This window comes from Salmo salar, chromosome ssa05 (genome assembly GCF_905237065.1).
Source record: "Salmo salar chromosome ssa05, Ssal_v3.1, whole genome shotgun sequence".
NCBI lineage: Eukaryota > Metazoa > Chordata > Actinopteri > Salmoniformes > Salmonidae > Salmo > Salmo salar.
The window spans coordinates 80,285,378-80,303,557 of record NC_059446.1 but is presented as its reverse complement, the minus strand read 5'-3'; the positions used below and the strand labels follow the sequence as shown (position 1 = coordinate 80,303,557).

At 45.6% G+C, this 18,180-nt stretch overlaps 2 protein-coding genes and 1 long non-coding RNA gene across 9 annotated transcripts in view; 1 reads left to right on the top strand and 2 right to left on the bottom strand.

Annotated features, from left to right (window-relative positions):
- The window catches only part of LOC106573947 (trafficking kinesin-binding protein 1), an 89,910-nt gene extending 78,909 nt beyond the window's left edge, over positions 1 to 11,001 (top strand). For 5 of the 7 annotated variants that reach the window (XM_045719096.1, XM_045719092.1, XM_045719091.1 and 2 more), the window contains 3 exons: positions 291 to 755; positions 2,752 to 2,854; positions 8,405 to 11,001. In XM_045719096.1, the coding sequence (XP_045575052.1) occupies positions 291 to 755; positions 2,752 to 2,854; positions 8,405 to 9,230 (1,394 nt within the window). In that variant the 3' untranslated portion in view covers positions 9,231 to 11,001. Of the gene's footprint in view, positions 1 to 290; positions 756 to 2,751; positions 2,855 to 3,312; positions 3,410 to 8,404 lie in introns of all 7 variants that reach the window. The other 2 variants (XM_045719097.1, XM_045719098.1) reach the window with 2 other exon arrangements.
- Positions 846 to 1,346, bottom strand: LOC123743184 (uncharacterized). The gene is made up of 3 exons (XR_006770001.1): positions 1,269 to 1,346; positions 1,144 to 1,210; positions 846 to 933 (listed from the first exon to the last, which is right to left on the bottom strand). It is a non-coding gene; the product is annotated as an uncharacterized lncRNA (long non-coding RNA).
- A 2,644-nt stretch (positions 11,002 to 13,645) lies between the features above and the next one.
- On the bottom strand, positions 13,646 to 16,623 carry cck-l (cholecystokinin-L). Its single transcript, NM_001139521.1, is given in 3 exon segments — positions 13,646 to 13,944; positions 15,248 to 15,508; positions 16,516 to 16,623. Coding segments are annotated over 2 exon segments (399 nt in total). The 5' UTR covers positions 15,507 to 15,508; positions 16,516 to 16,623; the 3' UTR covers positions 13,646 to 13,804.
- Between the last annotated feature and the right edge of the window lie 1,557 nt (positions 16,624 to 18,180).

Genomic DNA, 18,180 nt, shown 5'->3' with positions numbered 1-18,180 from the left:
AATGGAAACATCTTAATGTAATACACTAAAATAATATATACACTATCATTACATAATATACACTAATAGTTATTGCATTATCATTACACTATAATAATATATACTATTTATTACATTATCATTACACTATAATATATACTAACATTTATTACATTAGCATTACACTATGATAATTTATACTAAGATGTATTACATTATCATTACACTAATAATATATACTAATATTTATTACATTATCATTACACTATAATAATATATGTGTGTCTAACGTTTGATATTCTCCCTCCCAGGCTCAGCCACCCTGCACCAGTGGCAGCAGCTGGCCCAGCCCAACCTGGGTGGGATCCTGGACACGCGGCCTGGTGTGGTCACTAAGGGCTTCCGTCCTCTGGAACTAGACCTGGAGCACATGTACCTGTTCACTGACTTTGAGGAGGAGGACTTTGAGGTAGTAGAGGAGTCTGACCACACGTCTGTCCACAGCCTCTCTGCCTCAGGCTCTACCCCCGGCACTAGTGGCATCTCCATCCTCAGCCAGCAGGGCCTCCGTACCCGCTCCTCCTCCTGCTCCTCCTCCTGCAGCGGCAGAGCCATCAACAACAACCTTCCAGAGGGAGGGGTTGGGGGTGATGGAGAACCTAGGGAAGAGGGCGAGACATTAGGCCCAGGCATCACATCACTGTTGTCCCCCGCACCTCCAGACAGAGAGAACCAGGAGAACCAGGATCAGGCTGCAGCCGCTGACGGGGTGTCCGGTGAGGGAGCCTCCTAAATGGGTCACACAGGCACCGGACGTCGCTAACCATCCCTTCTACCTCAGGATATTGGGGCATTCATTGGCCATAGCCATCCCCTCCTCGCCTGCCCATCTCCAGACACACCCACCTCATTCAGACGTGTCCAGACACACCCACCTCATCCAGACACTCCCACCTCGTCCAGACGTATCCAGACACACCCACCTCGTCCAGACACACCCACCTCGTCCAGACACACCCACCTCGTCCAGACACACCCACCTCGTCCAGACACACCCACCTCGTCCAGACACACCCACCTCGTCCAGACACACCCACCTCGTCCAGACGTGTCCAGACACACCCACCTCATCCAGACACACCCACCTCATCCAGACACACCCACCTCGTCCAGACGTATCCAGACACACCCACCTCGTCCAGACACACCCACCTCGTCCAGACACACCCACCTCATCCAGACGTGTCCAGACACACCCACCTCATCCAGACGTGTCCAGACACACCCACCTCGTCCAGACACACCCACCTCATCCAGACGTGTCCAGACACACCCACCTCATCCAGACGTGTCCAGACACACCCACCTCATCCAGACGTGTCCAGACACACCCACCTCGTCCAGACGTGTGCTACTATCGTGCCCCTTCTGAGTATATTGAGTTGAATTTATTTCAGTATCATGTTTAATCTCCACCTCTCTCACACATTCACACTGTTCCTAAATCTCAAGATCCTTCCTTTCAAATTCAGATTCATTTGAATCATCCAGTTCTGATCACCACTTCCGTCCACTCGAGTCATTTGTGTTTTGTTCTTGTCTTCCATCACAACATTCTTCATCTCAAAGGCATGAAGAACACTCAAAAAGACAAATAATGGGAGATGTCCTTTGTTAGTGTAAACCTACATAGTAATGTAGTGACGTAGTATATACGTATTACACACACACACACACACACACACACACACACACACACACACACACTCCAGATTGAATATGTACAGCCTATGGCCAGTGTCCAGGTCTGTGGTTTGGTTGCCGTGGTATCAGATGACGTGATCTGTTAACAACATCATGCTCTCACAGCTGTCCAGTAACTCACATGACACTACTGGCATCCCAAATGGCCCCCTATTCCCTATACAATGCACTATTTTAACCATGGCCATAGTGCTCTGGTCATGAGTAGTATACTATATAGTGAGTAGGGGACCATTTGGGAAACATGTTCAGTCCATGACCCTGTTTCCTAGGAATTATTATGGAGTGGTGTGAATGTCACCTCATCTCCTGCCTTTGACATTGAGCTGCAGAGTCCACACACAGCTCCAAACAGTCAACACTGCAGAGTCCACACACAGCTCCAAACAGTCAACACTGCAGAGTCCACACACAGCTCCAAACAGTCAACACTGCAGAGTCCACACACGACTCCAAACAGTCAACACTGCAGAGTCCACACACGACTCCAAACAGTCAACACTGCAGAGTCCACACAGCTCCAAACAGTCAACACTGCAGAGTCCACACACAGCTCCAAACAGTCAACACTGCAGAGTCCACACACAGCTCCAAACAGTCAACACACCACTTCTCTGCAGTGTTTTTAGTTCAACCTGCATTGTCTTCCCTATGGAGAATCCCTACGTTAGAGTCGAACACTAATTCATGCCTGGGATATTAGGAATCTGCTGAAATCATTGTCATTCCTTTATCTGCCTACCTAATTGTTTTCAGTGGTTTAAAACGGCTTCTTCAGGCAAAAATACAGCTGTTTCATCTTTTCAACTGATGTAGCTTTAAACCATCCACTCTGTCTTTGTGTGTTTGATTTTAAGTTTTGTGTTTAAAAGAATGTTGGTATCTCTGCCCAGTACTAACCCTCTAACCTTCCCCCCTCTCTTCCCCTCTCTCCCTCTCTCTTCCCCTCTCCCTCTCTCTTCCCCTCTCTCCCTCTCTTCCCCTCTCTCCCTCTCTTCCTGTCTACAGCCCACTACCCTGGTAAATGCATGTCCAACACCAGCTCCACCTATACCTTCACCACCTGTCGGATCATGCACCCCTCAGACGAGCTGACCAGAGTCACCCCCAGGTTAGACAACCCTCTTACCCCACACTGGTGGAGTCCCAAATGGCTTCCCTATCCACTGTGGGACCTGGTCCAAAGCAGTGCACTACAGCATATAGGGAAAAGAGTGCCATTTGAGATGCATGCTGACACTGCAGTGTACCCCTGTAGCCACTAGGTGGCAGTGTCTGTCTGAACTGCTTTCACTGCAGACAGTGGAAACCTCCTTGGCTTTCAGCATTGGGTTGAGAATGATAATGCAGAGAGGATCATAATAAGCACATATTGCTGAAGGAAATACTGGCTCAGATTAATGATATTAATTAATGTTGATGTAAAAACTAAGTTAGTCATGAAGTACGTTTTCCTTTGCCCTGGCTGAGCCATAGTGTGTTTAACACACACCCACTGTCTGACAGCTAGAATTGCCCCTCCTGAATAAAGATGATTGAATTGTATTGAATTGCCCCCATCCCCTCCAGGTCATGTGATGAGGAAGAGGAAGCTGCTCTCTCATGTTGTTCTGAAGGCTGATTTAGAGCAGCAGGCCCACTGAGCCACGCCCCCTCCCGCCCGTGGGTGAGACCTGTCGCATGTCACATGACTAGTAGCGTGGCCTCGTTGTAGGGGATTTGGGGTCTGACTCCGTAGTTTTGGGGTTGTTCCGGGGAATAACAAAGCCTGCCTCGCTGTCCCCTTCTAACTATTCTGCTTCCTTTGGTCTCTAAACCCTCTAACCCCCCTCCTGTCAACTGTTAATCAAACAAATGTAGAAGAGCTCCTCCCCAACGGGCTGAGACTCTCTAATCAATGACGATCAGATCAAAATGTCTCCCATAATATAATGATGGGGCCCTGGCATTGATTCATACAATACAACTTGATTGTGGTCTGATGATTGACGTTAAGCTTGTGGGTGTTCATTGCTTACAGAACTATGTTTGGAACAGTGTTCATAACACTGATTTGTATAATTATCTGTTAGTAAATTTCCTTTGGGGTTTTTCCAGGAAATGTTATCTGGGGTTGAAATAGCATGTGTTTGGGTTAACATCCAGATAACTTTGTCAAAGTGTCCCATTGATTTGTCTGTTGATTTCTGAGTGAAATAGTCAGTGAGATGTTAATATTGTTTTCTATTTGATCTGATATTGATATGGGCAGTGATTGGTTAGTTCATTTACCTTGTACCAGGAAGCTCCATTATATTGTACTAGTCTGCATCAGTGTGTGTGCTAAAAAAGGAAACTAACATTGATGATCAATGATGGTCAGACTAAAATCAACCTATTGAATAGCTATTGAGTGGTCTAGGCTCTCGAAGGATCTATTGTGTGGTCTATGCTCCAGAAGGATCTATTGAGTGGTCTAGGCTCCAGAAGGATCTATTGAGTGGTCTAGGCTCTCGAAGGATCTATTGTGTGGTCTAGGCTCCAGAAGGATCCATTGTGTGGTCTAGGCTCTAGAAGGATCTATTATGTGGTCTAGGCTCCAGAAGGATCTATTGTGTGGTCTAGGCTCCAGAAGGATCCATTGAGTGGTCTAGGCTCCAGAAGGATCCATTGTGTGGTCTAGGCTCCAGAAGGATCTATTGTGTGGTCTAGGCTCCAGAAGGATCCATTGAGTGGTCTTGGCTCCAGAAGGATCTATTGTGTGGTCTAGGCTCTAGAAGGATCCATTGAGTGGTCTAGGCTCCAGAAGGATCCATTGAGTGGTCTAGGCTCCAGAAGGATCCATTGAGTGGTCTAGGCTCCAGAAGGATCTATTGTGTGGTCTGGGCTCCAGAAGGATCTATTGTGTGGTCTAGGCTCTAGAAGGATCTATTGAGTGGTCTAGGCTCCAGAAGGATCTATTGTGTGGTCTAGGCTCTAGAAGGATCTATTGAGTGGTCTAGGCTCTAGAAGGATCTATTGAGTGGTCTCGGCTCTAGAAGGATCTATTGTGTGGTCTAGGCTCTAGAAGGATCTATTGAGTGGTCTAGGCTCCAGAAGGATCTATTGAGTGGTCTAGGCTCCAGAAGGATCCATTGAGTGGTCTAGGCTCCAGAAGGATCTATTGTGTGGTCTAGGCTCTAGAAGGATCTATTGTGTGGTCTAGGCTCTAGAAGGATCTATTGAGTGGTCTAGGCTCCAGAAGGATCTATTGAGTGGTCTAGGCTCCAGAAGGATATATTGTGTGGTCTAGGCTCCAGAAGGATCTATTGTGTGGTCTAGGCTCTAGAAGGATCTATTGTGTGGTCTAGGCTCTAGAAGGATCCATTGTGTGGTCTAGGCTCCAGAAGGATCTATTGAGTGGTCTAGGCTCCAGAAGGATCTATTGAGTGGTCTAGGCTCCAGAAGGATCTATTGAGTGGTCTAGGCTCTAGAAGGATCTATTGAGTGGTCTCGGCTCTAGAAGGATCTATTGAGTGGTCTAGGCTCTAGAAGGAGCTATTGAGTGGTCTAGGCTCTAGAAGGAGCCATTGAGTGGTCTAGGCTCTAGAAGGAGCCATTGAGTGGTCTAGGCTCTAGAAGGAGCCATTGTGTGGTCTAGGCTCTAGAAGGAGCCATTGTGTGGTCTAGGCTCTAGAAGGATCTATTGTGTGGTCTAGGCTCTAGAAGGATCTATTGTGTGGTCTAGGCTCTAGAAGGATCTATTGTGTGGTCTAGGCTCTAGAAGGATCCATTGAGTGGTCTAGGCTCTAGAAGGAGCTATTGAGTGGTCTAGGCTCTAGAAGGAAGTATTGAGTGGTCTAGGCTCTAGAAGGATCTATTGTGTGGTCTAGGCTCTAGAAGGAGCTATTGAGTGGTCTTTAAACTCCGTCTGTGTTGACTCTTATAAAATATTGTCATGTGGATATGATCTCAGGACCAATAGCCAGTAATATTAAAGCTTGAATCATCAGTCTAGCTGACTGGCTGTGTCTGTCATAGCTGAGGAGCATAGCTGACTGTATGGCTGTATAGCTGACTGTATGGCAGCATGGCTGACAGTATAGCTGTATAGCTGACTGTATGACAGCATGGCTGACAGTATAGCTGTAAAGCTGACTGTATGGCAGCATGGCTGACAGTATAGCTGTATAGCTGACTGTATAACAGTATAGCTGACAGTATAGCTGACAGTATAGCTGTATAGCTGACTGTATAACAGTATAGCTGACAGTATAGCTGTATAGCTGACTGTATAACAGTATAGCTGACAGTATAGCTGTATAGCTGACTGTATAACAGTATAGCTGACAGTATAGCTGTATAGCTGACTGTATAACAGTATAGCTGACTGTATGGCAGCATGCCTGACAGTATAGCTGTATAGCTGACTGTATAACAGTATGGCTGACTAGCTGACAGTATAGCTGTATAGCTGACTGTATAGCTGACAGTATAGCTGTATAGCTGACTGTATAACAGTATGGCTGACTAGCTGACAGTATAGCTGTATAGCTGACTGTATAGCTGACTGTATAACAGTATGGCTGACTGTATGGCAGCATGCCTGACAGTATAGCTGTATGGCTGACAGTATAGCTGTATGGCTGACAGTATAGCTGTATGGCTGACTGTATAACAGTATGGCTGACTGTAGCTGACAGTATAGCTGTATGGCTGACTGTATAGCTGACTGTATAGCTGACAGTATAGCTGTATAGCTGACTGTATAACAGTATAGCTCACTGTATAGCTGACAGTATCGTTGTATAGCTGACTGTGTGGCGGACTGTATAGCGGTGTGGCGGACTGTATAGCGGTGTGGCGGACTGTATTGCAGTATGGCTGACTGTATTGCTGACTGTATAACAGTATGGCTGACTGTAGCTGACAGTATAGCGGTATGGCTGACTGTATAGCTGACTGTATAGCTGACAGTATAGCTGTATAGCTGACTGTATAACAGTATAGCTCACTGTATAGCTGACAGTATCGTTGTATAGCTGACTGTGTGGCGGACTGTATAGCGGTGTGGCGGACTGTATTGCAGTATGGCTGACTGTATTGCTGACTGTATAGCAGTATGGCTGACTGTATTGCTGACTGTATAGCTGTATTGCTGACTGTATAGCGGTATGGCTGACTGTATAGCGGTATGGCTGACTGTATAGCGGTATGGCTGACTGTATAGCGGTATGGCTGACTGTATGGCTGACTGTATAGCAGTATGGTTGACTTTATAGCAGTATATCTGACTGTATAGTTGACTGTATGGCTGACTGTATGGCTGACTGTATAGCAGTATAGCTGACTGTATAGCAGTATAGCTGACTGTATAGCAGTATATCTGCCTTTATAGCTGACTGTGTAGCAGTATGGCTGACTGTATAGCAGTATATCTGCCTTTATAGCTGACTGTGTAGCACTATGGCTGACTGTATAGCAGTGTATCTGCCTTTATAGCTGACTGTATAGCAGTGTATCTGCCTTTATAGCTGACTGTATAGCAGTATATCTGCCTTTATAGCTGACTGTGTAGCAGTATGGCTGACTGTATAGCAGTATATCTGCCTTTATAGCTGACTGTGTAGCAGTATGGCTGACTGTATAGCAGTATATCTGCCTTTATAGCTGACTGTGTAGCAGTATGGCTGACTGTATAGCAGTGTATCTGCCTTTATAGCTGACTGTATAGCAGTATATCTGCCTTTATAGCTGACTGTATAGCAGTATATCTGCCTTTATAGCTGACTGTGTAGCAGTATAGCTGACTGTGTAGCAGTATAGCTGACTGTATAGCAGTATAGCTGACTGTATAGCAGTATATCTGCCTTTATAGCTGACTGTGTAGCAGAATGGCTGACTGTATAGCAGTATATCTGCCTTTATAGCTGACTGTGTAGCAGTATGGCTGACTGTATAGCAGTATATCTGCCTTTATAGCTGACTGTGTAGCAGTATGGCTGACTGTATAGCAGTGTATCTGCCTTTATAGCTGACTGTATAGCAGTATATCTGCCTTTATAGCTGACTGTATAGCAGTATATCTGCCTTTATAGCTGACTGTGTAGCAGTATAGCTGACTGTATAGCAGTATAGCTGACTGTATAGCAGTATATCTGCCTTTATAGCTGACTGTGTAGCAGAATGGCTGACTGTATAGCAGTATATCTGCCTTTATAGCTGACTGTGTAGCAGTATAGCTGACTGTGTAGCAGTATAGCTGACTGTATAGCAGTATAGCTGACTGTATAGCAGTATATCTGCCTTTATAGCTGACTGTGTAGCAGAATGGCTGACTGTATAGCAGTATATCTGCCTTTATAGCTGACTGTGTAGCAGTATGGCTGACTGTATAGCAGTGTATCTGCCTTTATAGCTGACTATAGCAGTATATCTGCCTTTATAGCTGACTGTATAGCAGTATAGCTGACTGTATAGCAGTATATCTGCCTTTATAGCTGACTGTATAGCAGTATATCTGCCTTTATAGCTGACTGTATAGCAGTATATCTGCCTTTATAGCTGACTGTATAGCAGTATAGCTGACTGTATAGCAGTATATCTGCCTTTATAGCTGACTGTGTAGCAGTATGGCTGACTGTATAGCAGTATGTGTGTGTGTGACTGTCTGTGTGTGTTCCTCTCCATCTCCCTCTTTCAGCCTTATGTCGGGCCCTACTGCCTTCTGCGTCATGACCAGCAGCAGCAGCGTCAGATCTACCCCCTGCTCAACCCCTTGCACCCCGCGCCGCCTCAGCCTGGCAGCCGAGTCCTTCACCAACCTGAGAGACTCCACCAAGACCATGAGCACTAGTGGAGGTCTGGTGCGGCTCCTCCAGGAGCGAGGCATCTCTGCAGCAGTCTACAACCCTCAGAGCTGGGACCGGGCAGACTGTAGCACCTCCATCCCCACTGGAGGGGTACCGTCGCTTCTACCGCCGCGGCCCCCCAACACCCTACCCTTCATGCCGCCCAATTCCCCAACCCACCGCTCCCTCTGCGCCAAACCCAGCAGCCCCGTGGGCCCCTTCGACCTCAGTCCCAGCGCCCCCCCCTATGACAACTTCCTGGCGTCGAAGCCGGCCAGCTCCATCCTGAAGGAGGTGAGGGCAGAGGCCCGGAGCAGTGAGTCAGCAGACAGCGAGTGTCAGACTGACGTCAGCGTCCACAATCTGAAGCTGGTGGACAAGCTGAAGCGCTTCAGCGTGGCTGGGGCCGGCCCCTCTTTATCAGGGGCCACGGGGCCCACCATGCTGGGGCCCCTCAGCGGCCTCCACCGCCCTTCCCACTTCTGCCCTTCTGTGGTGACCAGTCCCATAGGGGGCCTCGGCCCCGCTCTGAACGCAGGCATCCGCCGTAACCGCAGCTACCCGGCCATGGTAGGAGCCGGCATGGCTATGAAGGGCCCGGGGCCCCACAGCCCCACAGACATGCTCCTGGCTTCTTCCTCCAAGCTCCCCAGACAGACTAGTCTCAATGATGGGTGAATGAATGTTGACTTTTCTCTTCTGTCTGTCACCTGTCAGATGAGTTGGATGTATATATAGCTGCTGTATGAGGCCCCGGTCTGTGACAAATCAACTCTGTGCCTGAAAGAGATGCCCTTTCTTTTTACAGAACATTTTGTATCAATGCTAATTATTTTGTCTTTCTTTCTCTATTCTGTCTCGCTCTCTCCTCTCCTGTCCTCTCTTTCTGTATTCTGTCTCTCTCTCTCCTGTCCTCTCTTTCTCTGTCCTGCTTTTCTTTCTCTGTCCAGCTTTTCTCTCTCTGTCTCTCTCCTTACATCCCTCAGTAAATAGTACCATGATGTGTTACTGTTTTATTGTTGATTGGCCCTGCAGATCGGTAGGCTGAAGAACATGTACTGTAGCACCTGTTATCTGTTTAGGAAACGGAGCGCTTCCAAGCCCAGGTAAACTCATATTAAAGATCTATTTATTTTATTCCCAGGTCTAAACGTATACATGTAGAGATAAAACACTGTCTCTTCCTGTTAATTAGCCAATGAGTGGCAAGCAGTACCAGGGAACGCACCTTAAGTGGTATTTAGGGGTGTTCAGTGACATCCATGACAATATGCACAGAACTAAGACCTTTATTGAGGAAATGAAATGTTGGAGGTACAGTATTCATACTACTAGCTAGCACAATACTGGGCAACAACACATGTTATTCACCTCAGAGTTTATCCAAATAAAGAGTGGGAAGGAGCCACACTTGAAGCTAAGAGGGATGCATGGATGTTTGCCGTGAATGAATAGGCTATGGTTTGAACTTGGATACATTGTAACAGACCAACATGATTTATAGACATTTGTGTGCAGTGCGAGTATGTGAACTTGTGTGTGTATAAAGTTGTTGAAAGATTTACCTATAGGCCTAGATAGCCTAAGAAAGGCTTGAGTCATTTGGTTAAGGTGATAATCAGATATACAGGACATTTCAACCAGGGCCCACTAACTGCTGTCTCCCAATACAAAAGGTGTGTAGGAGAGTTCTCTGGGAGGGATGCCGTTGACTTTTATGAGAGAAACATTATACAAGTTAGATTTTTCTTCTGACTTTCATCTTTCTGGTAACAAGCTTTGGTGACTGAACTGTTAGCTTTAAACTAAAGCCACTGTACTGTAAATGAAGATGTGGAACGGAGAGATGGAGGGAATACCTCCTAGTGCCTCATACTTGACATACTTCCATTGTTGTTGGACTGACTGATCTCTGGTTCCACCCTGGTATGAGCAGACAACTGCTTTGTGTTCTGAGGATATCCTCCTCGTAGGAGTTTTAACTGCAGAGAAGATGAGCTCTCATTACATCTTGGAGAGATGCACTACATGTGTTGAAATAAAGAAGAAACACCTATTATTTATCATTAATCTCTGACAGAAGTAGAGATTCATCCTTGCTGACATTGTGTGTAACTTGAATGTCCTTTGAATGTATTGTTTAACAGCAGAAAATATTATGTCCATATGTCTGTTGATTTAAATGATGGTTTTACTGCATTTCAACTACAAAGGGAATTATTATTATACTACTTGTACATTGTAAATGGTATGTATGCAATGAATTTAGCCATGTTAACTATTTTTTAATAAACTAGAAAATATATATATATAAGGGACAAAAATGTTGTTCAGGCAATGAAGTGGTCAGAACACTGGTATAAAAACAAAAAACAAGGGTTTTGTGTTCCGGAATTTCAAGAGCACCAATTTGCAAAAAAGGCTATTATCAATAAAACAATTGATATGACCTGCTTGCTTTCATGTCTTTTATTTATCCGTCTATGTATTGTTGGTTGGAGTTCACTAAAGACAAAATAATAACATAATGTTTGGAGCACTAATCATCAAAAGTCCTCATGATAATGAAGCGTTTTTGAAGAAATGTACTTGACAACTGTATAGTACATGGTGTTTCACCATACTGTTGTCCACACAGCTTTATGAGGACAATATGGACCGAGCTACAACATGTTCACATGGGAAAGATCTTGGCCTCAGTTTCATGCGATTAGATGACTATTTGAGAATTTCAGTGTTGTTGGAGCCAAGTGCATTGTGTTGATGGTCCATTACTACAGACAGCAGCAGAAATAAACCCACTACTCATTCAGCTGGTAATGTTCCCCTAAGTGCTCTTTCAGTGCCCTTTTCTCCATGTTCATGGAAGTCCTCTCTTTTGTTCGTAATTAGTGGGCACATATGACATGATCACACATCCACTTGAACAACAATCCACTTGATATTCATAGATGGATAAAACGTAACAGGTAGCCTCGAGGTTAAGGCAGTGGGTCAGTAACTGAAAGATTGCTGGTTTGAATACCGGAGCCGACAAGGTGAAATAAATAATCTGTCACTGTGCCCTTGAGCAAGGCACTTAACCCTAGTTGCTCCAGGGGCGCTGTACAATGGTGACCCTGGCCATGATCCCACTCCCTTCGAGTGTCTTAGGGGGAGTAGGAATATGCAACCCCCCCCCCCAATTAATTATTTATGTCAATTTGTTTTTGCATTATTATAAGGTCGTTCAATTAAATATGCTGGAGCTCTTGTTCTATTCAACATATTCACATTTTCTTAGTGATATTTTTGGTTTCTGACAAACCGATTGATGATCAAATTGACCTTTAACTTGCATTATCATAGACTTCAAAAGAGAATGTTGATGCCCCCAAAAATATATTCAAGGAACTGAAATGATTCATCCTTTTTGGGATCTACAACAAGTTTTCCAAAATGTTTAGTGGTCCTACATAATCCCCCCTACCTGCCATCTCTCTCTAGGTCTGTCAAATCACTGTCTCCCTGTGGGGTCTCACCATCACCAGTCCCAACCTTCTAGCATCTCATTGAGCCTAATGTGGACCCAGCAGTCAGCCACTGTCTGTTGTAAATGGGCACCAATACGTGTAATTGCCCCAGCAGCAGCAGATGTTTCATGTTTTTCTGTATTTTATTGTCATGCTTTATTATGCAACAGATCCCTCCCTACTCCCACCTCATCCTCCCCTTCGCCTCCACCTCCGCTCATCCCCCCCTTCTCCCCTCCTCTGCCTCCCCTCCACCCCCCATTCTCCCCTCCTCCTCACCCTCCCATTCTCCCCTCATCCTCCCCTTCTCCCCTCCCCACCCTCCCATTCTCTCCTCCTCATCCTCCCCTTCTCCCTTCCTCTTCCTCCCCTCATCCCCCCCGATTCTCCCCTCTACCTCCCCTCATCCTCCCCTTCTCTGCCTCCCCTCCGCCCCCCAATTCTCACCTTCCCATTCTCCCCTCATCCTCCCCTTCTCCCCTCCCCACCCTCCCATTCTCTCCTCCTCATCCTCCCCTTCTCCCTTCCTCTTCCTCCCCTCATCCCCCCGATTCTCCCCTCTACCTCCCCTCATCCTCCCCTTCTCCCCTCTGCCCCCACAGGCTCCCCTCCTCACCCTCCCCTTCTCCCCTCTTCTGCTTCCCCTCATCCTCCCCTCCTTCTCCTCCCCTCATCCTCCCCGCCTCCTGTCTCCCATCCCACATCGAACACCTGTCGCAAATAATTAAATCAGCTCATTGAGGGACACCTGTGCTAGCATTAGTGCAGCGCTAGCCAAGCTTTATGCTCACAACAGTGCAATCCAAGCCATGCCATTGTCTCTCCAATACACCCAAGTGGTACTCCATCCAATATTTGTTAAGCTGCGTGCGTTGTCTAATGTAAAAACCCAAGCTGTATTTGTCTCCTCTGTGTTCCGGTTTTTCTATTTAGTGACTGAGATGTGATATTGCCTCTGTTATTGCTGCTACAATCACCCCCTAAGGCCATGTGTCTGAAAAAGTAGATTTGGAGGACGGCTCGTTAACAAAAACGCTCTTTAATTCAGTCAGAGTGATGTGCTGGGCTGCTGTAGGTACAGTGGGTCTATAAGAAGACAAGTTGCTCAGGGAGGTATCACTTTCAGACCTACATTCATTAAGTGCTGCTAATACACCCACTGTAGTCTCTCACTGTCTAACCTCCCTGTACCTTCTGCATTAAGAGGAGGATCTTGCTGTATGCTGCTGCATCTCTGTGGCTCAGTGATGACTAGAGCTGTAAACAATGTGTGGCAACTGTGGTCCAGCATAATAGGGGAGCAAATATGAGTCAGATGAGCTGTTGTGTAACATTATTTGTAAGTGACAAATAGAGCAAGTCATGAGCCCACTAAATGCACTAGACTGCATAGCACTTAGGACTACAATGAACCCAAGGCCTTAGTGTTTGGAAAAACTATGGAAAAGGATGTGTGTATATTATGCAGGCTTGGTTTATTCTACTACAAAATCTGTCTGATTAGATATCTCTGTGTTTTAAGGACATCGGACTGTGTGTAGGGCACATGTAAGAAAAGCATGAAACTTTTTTGTTTTCTTCAAAAATCTGTATACGTACTGTATATATATTGCTTCATATCAGTTTTACAAACACATTTACATCAAATACATCATAATAAATATAGCTTTTGGGGGACAATGATTTTTTTGTTTTCCGATTCTGATAATTGAGATGAATTTAGTGGTGGTCCGTATGTTTCTATGAGGAGTACTCCTCGTACTCCTCTGCACTGCGGCGTCCGAAGTCCATCCAGCCCAGATAGTCTCTGTCCTTTATCTTGTGGCTGGGACCCGGACCGCTGGCTCTGCTGCTCAGGGACGAGCTCCTCTGGAATGATCCTGGAACCAGGGAATATGAGGGGTTACATTTCTCCAGCACAATCCTTCAGCTGTTTACCAAAGAAATGGCGGTTGTGCGTTGTTTGAATCCCAGATTGCCCCTTTAAATACTACATTATATTGTAATGCAAATGGATATAATATATATTTCTATGTCTGGAACAGAGACAGATGTCACATAACATCTATACTGTAACGGGCACTGGAGTCTCCTGTTGGTATAACCTTATTCATTTGATTGTATCATTAGATGAAAGAACATAATATAATTATTCCTAGAAAGCATCCCGTTCTTATGACTGTTTGGGATCATGATAACACAACTCCTTGATATGTTGGATCATAACATGTTTCTTAACTATTTTTTATTCCAGGGATCAAGGAAGACCTATTGGATTAAAACAAATGAACACTTGTTAATTGACTAAATCAGTGTTGGCTAGCTATCTGATGGAACCATTCAGCAACGTCCGCTCAGCATCATCCCAGGGACTGGTGCCGGTCAGTCATTATCAATCCACTGGAGACACTGTCTGTTTCATTCTTTGGCATGTACTTCTGTGTGTAAATGTTCATTCTTCTGTGTGTAAATGTTCTGGCACTCTTCAGAGGAGTTAAGGAGATCTACAAACCGCACTAACCTACACAACTTTTGTGGAGTTCCTTTTAAAAGGGCAAAATATAGCCATTTATTTGATTGTTTATAAAAGTCAAAAAGTCCAGTTTGAGCAGGGCCAGACAACAGCAGCATGACAAAGCCATGACTGGATGGGAACAACACCCAGAGAGATGAATAATGACAGACGAGGAAGCACGGAGAGAGAGGAAGGATGGAGGCTTTCTTTCTCTAACGATGTCATATTTCTTCATCTCTCTGTTACGTGATGAAAACCTCTGGAGGGAAGGTCTCCTCTCAGTCTGGATAATTCCCACTATCAACTTTCTCCTCCCTGGCTGTCTGTCTCATACTGTGGGACTTCTCTTCTTCCTCAGAGGAAAAGTGCTTTAACTATAGAGATGGGAAAGCTATCAGAGTGGAGATGATGCCAATCCAAAACTCATACAAGGTCACTGTCCTGAGCCCCAAATGGTACCCTATTCCCTAATTAGTGCACTACTTTTAATCAGAGCGCTATGTGCCCTGGTCAAAGTAGTGCACTACATAGAGAATACGGTGACTTGATACATGAGAGGGATACTAGGATTGTGATAACATACAACCCTAGAATATGATCTTTATGAACAAACCTTTAACATTGTTCTATTTTACTTGAATAAACATTTAACAGATGTCATGGCTTACCTTTCCTGGATATCAATCTTGCCAGTAGTTCGCGCAGACTGGTGCGGGGGTCCTCTGCCTCGTCCTCTGCCGGTTTGGAGAAGGGGGTGAGCTGGCCACTGGAGGGCGCTGAGCGGGTGTGGCGTGTGTGTTGGGGAGACATAACGCTGTCGAGCTGGGGAGGCTCAGGCTTGTCCTCATCCTGCGAGTGCGACGGGCGCCCCAAACTGCTGCCAGAGAATGCAGCCAGCAGTACACATACACAGATGCCTGCATTCATTGCTGACGGAGGGGGCACAGAGAGAGGGAGTGAGAGAGAGAGAGAGAGAGGGAGGGGGCACAGAGAGAGAGAGAGGGAGGGGGCACAGAGAGACAGATGGACAGAACATCAGAAAATATTAGCATCAAAAGAGAACATTAATTAACATCACTGCATAGATCTGTATTACATTTGAGTCTATTTAAAAAAATACGTTTTACAAGGAATACCATGATATTCTTCTCATGACACAACTCAAACCTTTTTGTTGCATTATGCAGCACAGGGGTAGAAGGCAATTATCCAAAACAATACATTTTGTTGAAACAAAATAAAAGTGCCCTTTCCCACCCAATATGAATTGACCAATCATATAAGTTGTAGGGTAGTAATACTGATGGATGAGTCTTTCCTGTTGTAATATAATCCTGGAGGAAAGGACCAACACCATTAGGCAGCTTCCAGTCAGGAGAATTGACTTTTCTACCATAAGATGCCTCAGAAGCAGAAAAAAACGGACTCTTCTCTGTTTAAAGAGCCATTGAAAAGTACTCTCCAGGGTGAAGATGTCTGTGATTTCACACCACCATGCCACCAATGGACTAGTGAATAATTCATGTAGATTCAACAAACAAGAACTGTCTGGGTTGTATAGAATTAAAACAAATATAGAGGGACAGCAATCTGAAGGAAGGTATCTCCAGGCAGCGATAAAACAGCAGATATTAAACAGTAGTCAGGACACACCATCATTTATCAAACCAGGTACAGTTAATGAATGTCGATACATTCATTCAAGACAGATTTCATATGAAAAACACAATTACGTCCTCACATAATTGACTGGAACCAAGTCGGATTATTCCACTCATTGACCTGAACTTAAACCCTGTACTTCAATTGTAGAGAACCCATTGTGCAAGGAATTAGTCCCATGCTCCAAGTGTTCATTAAGCTTCTTTACTGATAACCCCAGCGACCTCACAGCAGAAAAATTACAAAAATAAATAGCCACACAAAGTTCAATTACCTTCAGTCAGTCCACACAGGCTGGGCTCAACAGTCTGATAACAGTAGAGGAGAGGAGGAGGAGTGTACAGTAGAGGGAGTACAGCTGGAACAGACAGCGGGAAACTTCTCCTGAAGGTGCAGGAGTGACCCTTATATACCCGGAGTGGGAGGGCCGGTCCCTTGGTCCCTGGAGCGGAGCTTTTGCATCCTGTCGTGTATTTGCGCATCGCTGACGCAGTAATGGGATAGACGCACTCACCACCTCCTTCAGAGAGGGACAGGGCACCACCCTGGACCCACTACACTCCCCACGCTCCTCGCTCCTCTCTCCTCTCCTCTGATGCTGACGCACTAGGGAACAAGAGGGGGAGGGGGTCAAAGATCATAACAACCACTCCCCACACCCCCCTCCCCCAAAAACAAGGAACCCATGGTCGTATTCATTGGGACACCTTTTTTTAATTATTGGGTGTGTTCAGGTATAATCACTCATAGTTTCAGTCTATTTTCTTCCGTTTGGTTCCTAATGAATACGACCCAGAAGCAAGCCCCTCTCCTAGACCCCAGTCAGCAGCCTCACAACAGCCCACCCCCCACCCCATCAACCTCAGTCTCCAGACAGTGATAGGCTAATCCTTCTCCCTCATAAGAGAGACTGCTGCCTGATTAATATGGGGATGCACATCTGGCTGTGTGCCTGGGAATGAAACACAAGGCACGATCTCTTAAAGGTCTTTTAAAGTTGTCTAACTGAAGGACATGGAGATTATGGTTTCTCAGGATTACGTTCATACCACAGGAGGTTGGTAGCACCTTAATTGGGGAGGAAGTGGTAATGGTTGGAGTGGAATAAGTGGAATGGTTTCAAATACATCAGACACATGATCTCCATGTGTTTAATGTCGCTCCGTGTTCCAGACATTATTATGAGCCATCCTCCCCTCAGCAGCCTCCTGTGATTCATACACTGTATCGTTAGAGAATTAAACAGTCTCCTCCCCTCAGCAGCCTCCTGTGATTCATACACTGTATCGTTAGAGAATTAAACAGTCCTCCCCTCAGCAGCCTCCTGTGATTCATACCCTGTATCGTTAGAGAATTAAACAGTCCTCCCCTCAGCAGCCTCCTGTGATTCATACCCTGTATCATTAGAGAATTAAACAGTTCTACCCTCATTAGCCTCCTGTGATTCATACACTGTATCGTTAGAGAATTAAACAGTCCTCCCCTCAGCAGCCTCCTGTGATTCATACCCTGTATCGTTAGAGAATTAAACAGTCCTCCCCTCAGCAGCCTCCTGTGATTCATACACTGTATCGTTAGAGAGTTAAACAGTTCTCCCCTCAGCAGCCTCCTGTGATTCATACACTGTATCGTTAGAGAACTAAACAGTCTCCTCCCCTCAGCAGCCTCCTGTGATTCATACACTGTCGTTAGAGAATTAAACAGTTCTCCCCTCAGCAGCCTCCTGTGATTCATACACTGTATCGTTAGAGAGTTAAACAGTTCTCCCCTCAGCAGCCTCCTGTGATTCATACACTGTATCGTTAGAGTTAAACAGTCTCCTCCCCTAAGCAGCCTCCTGTGATTCATACACTGTATCGTTAGAGTTAAACAGTCTCCTCCCCTCAGCAGCCTCCTGTGATTCATACACTGTATCGTTAGAGAATTAAACAGTCCTCCC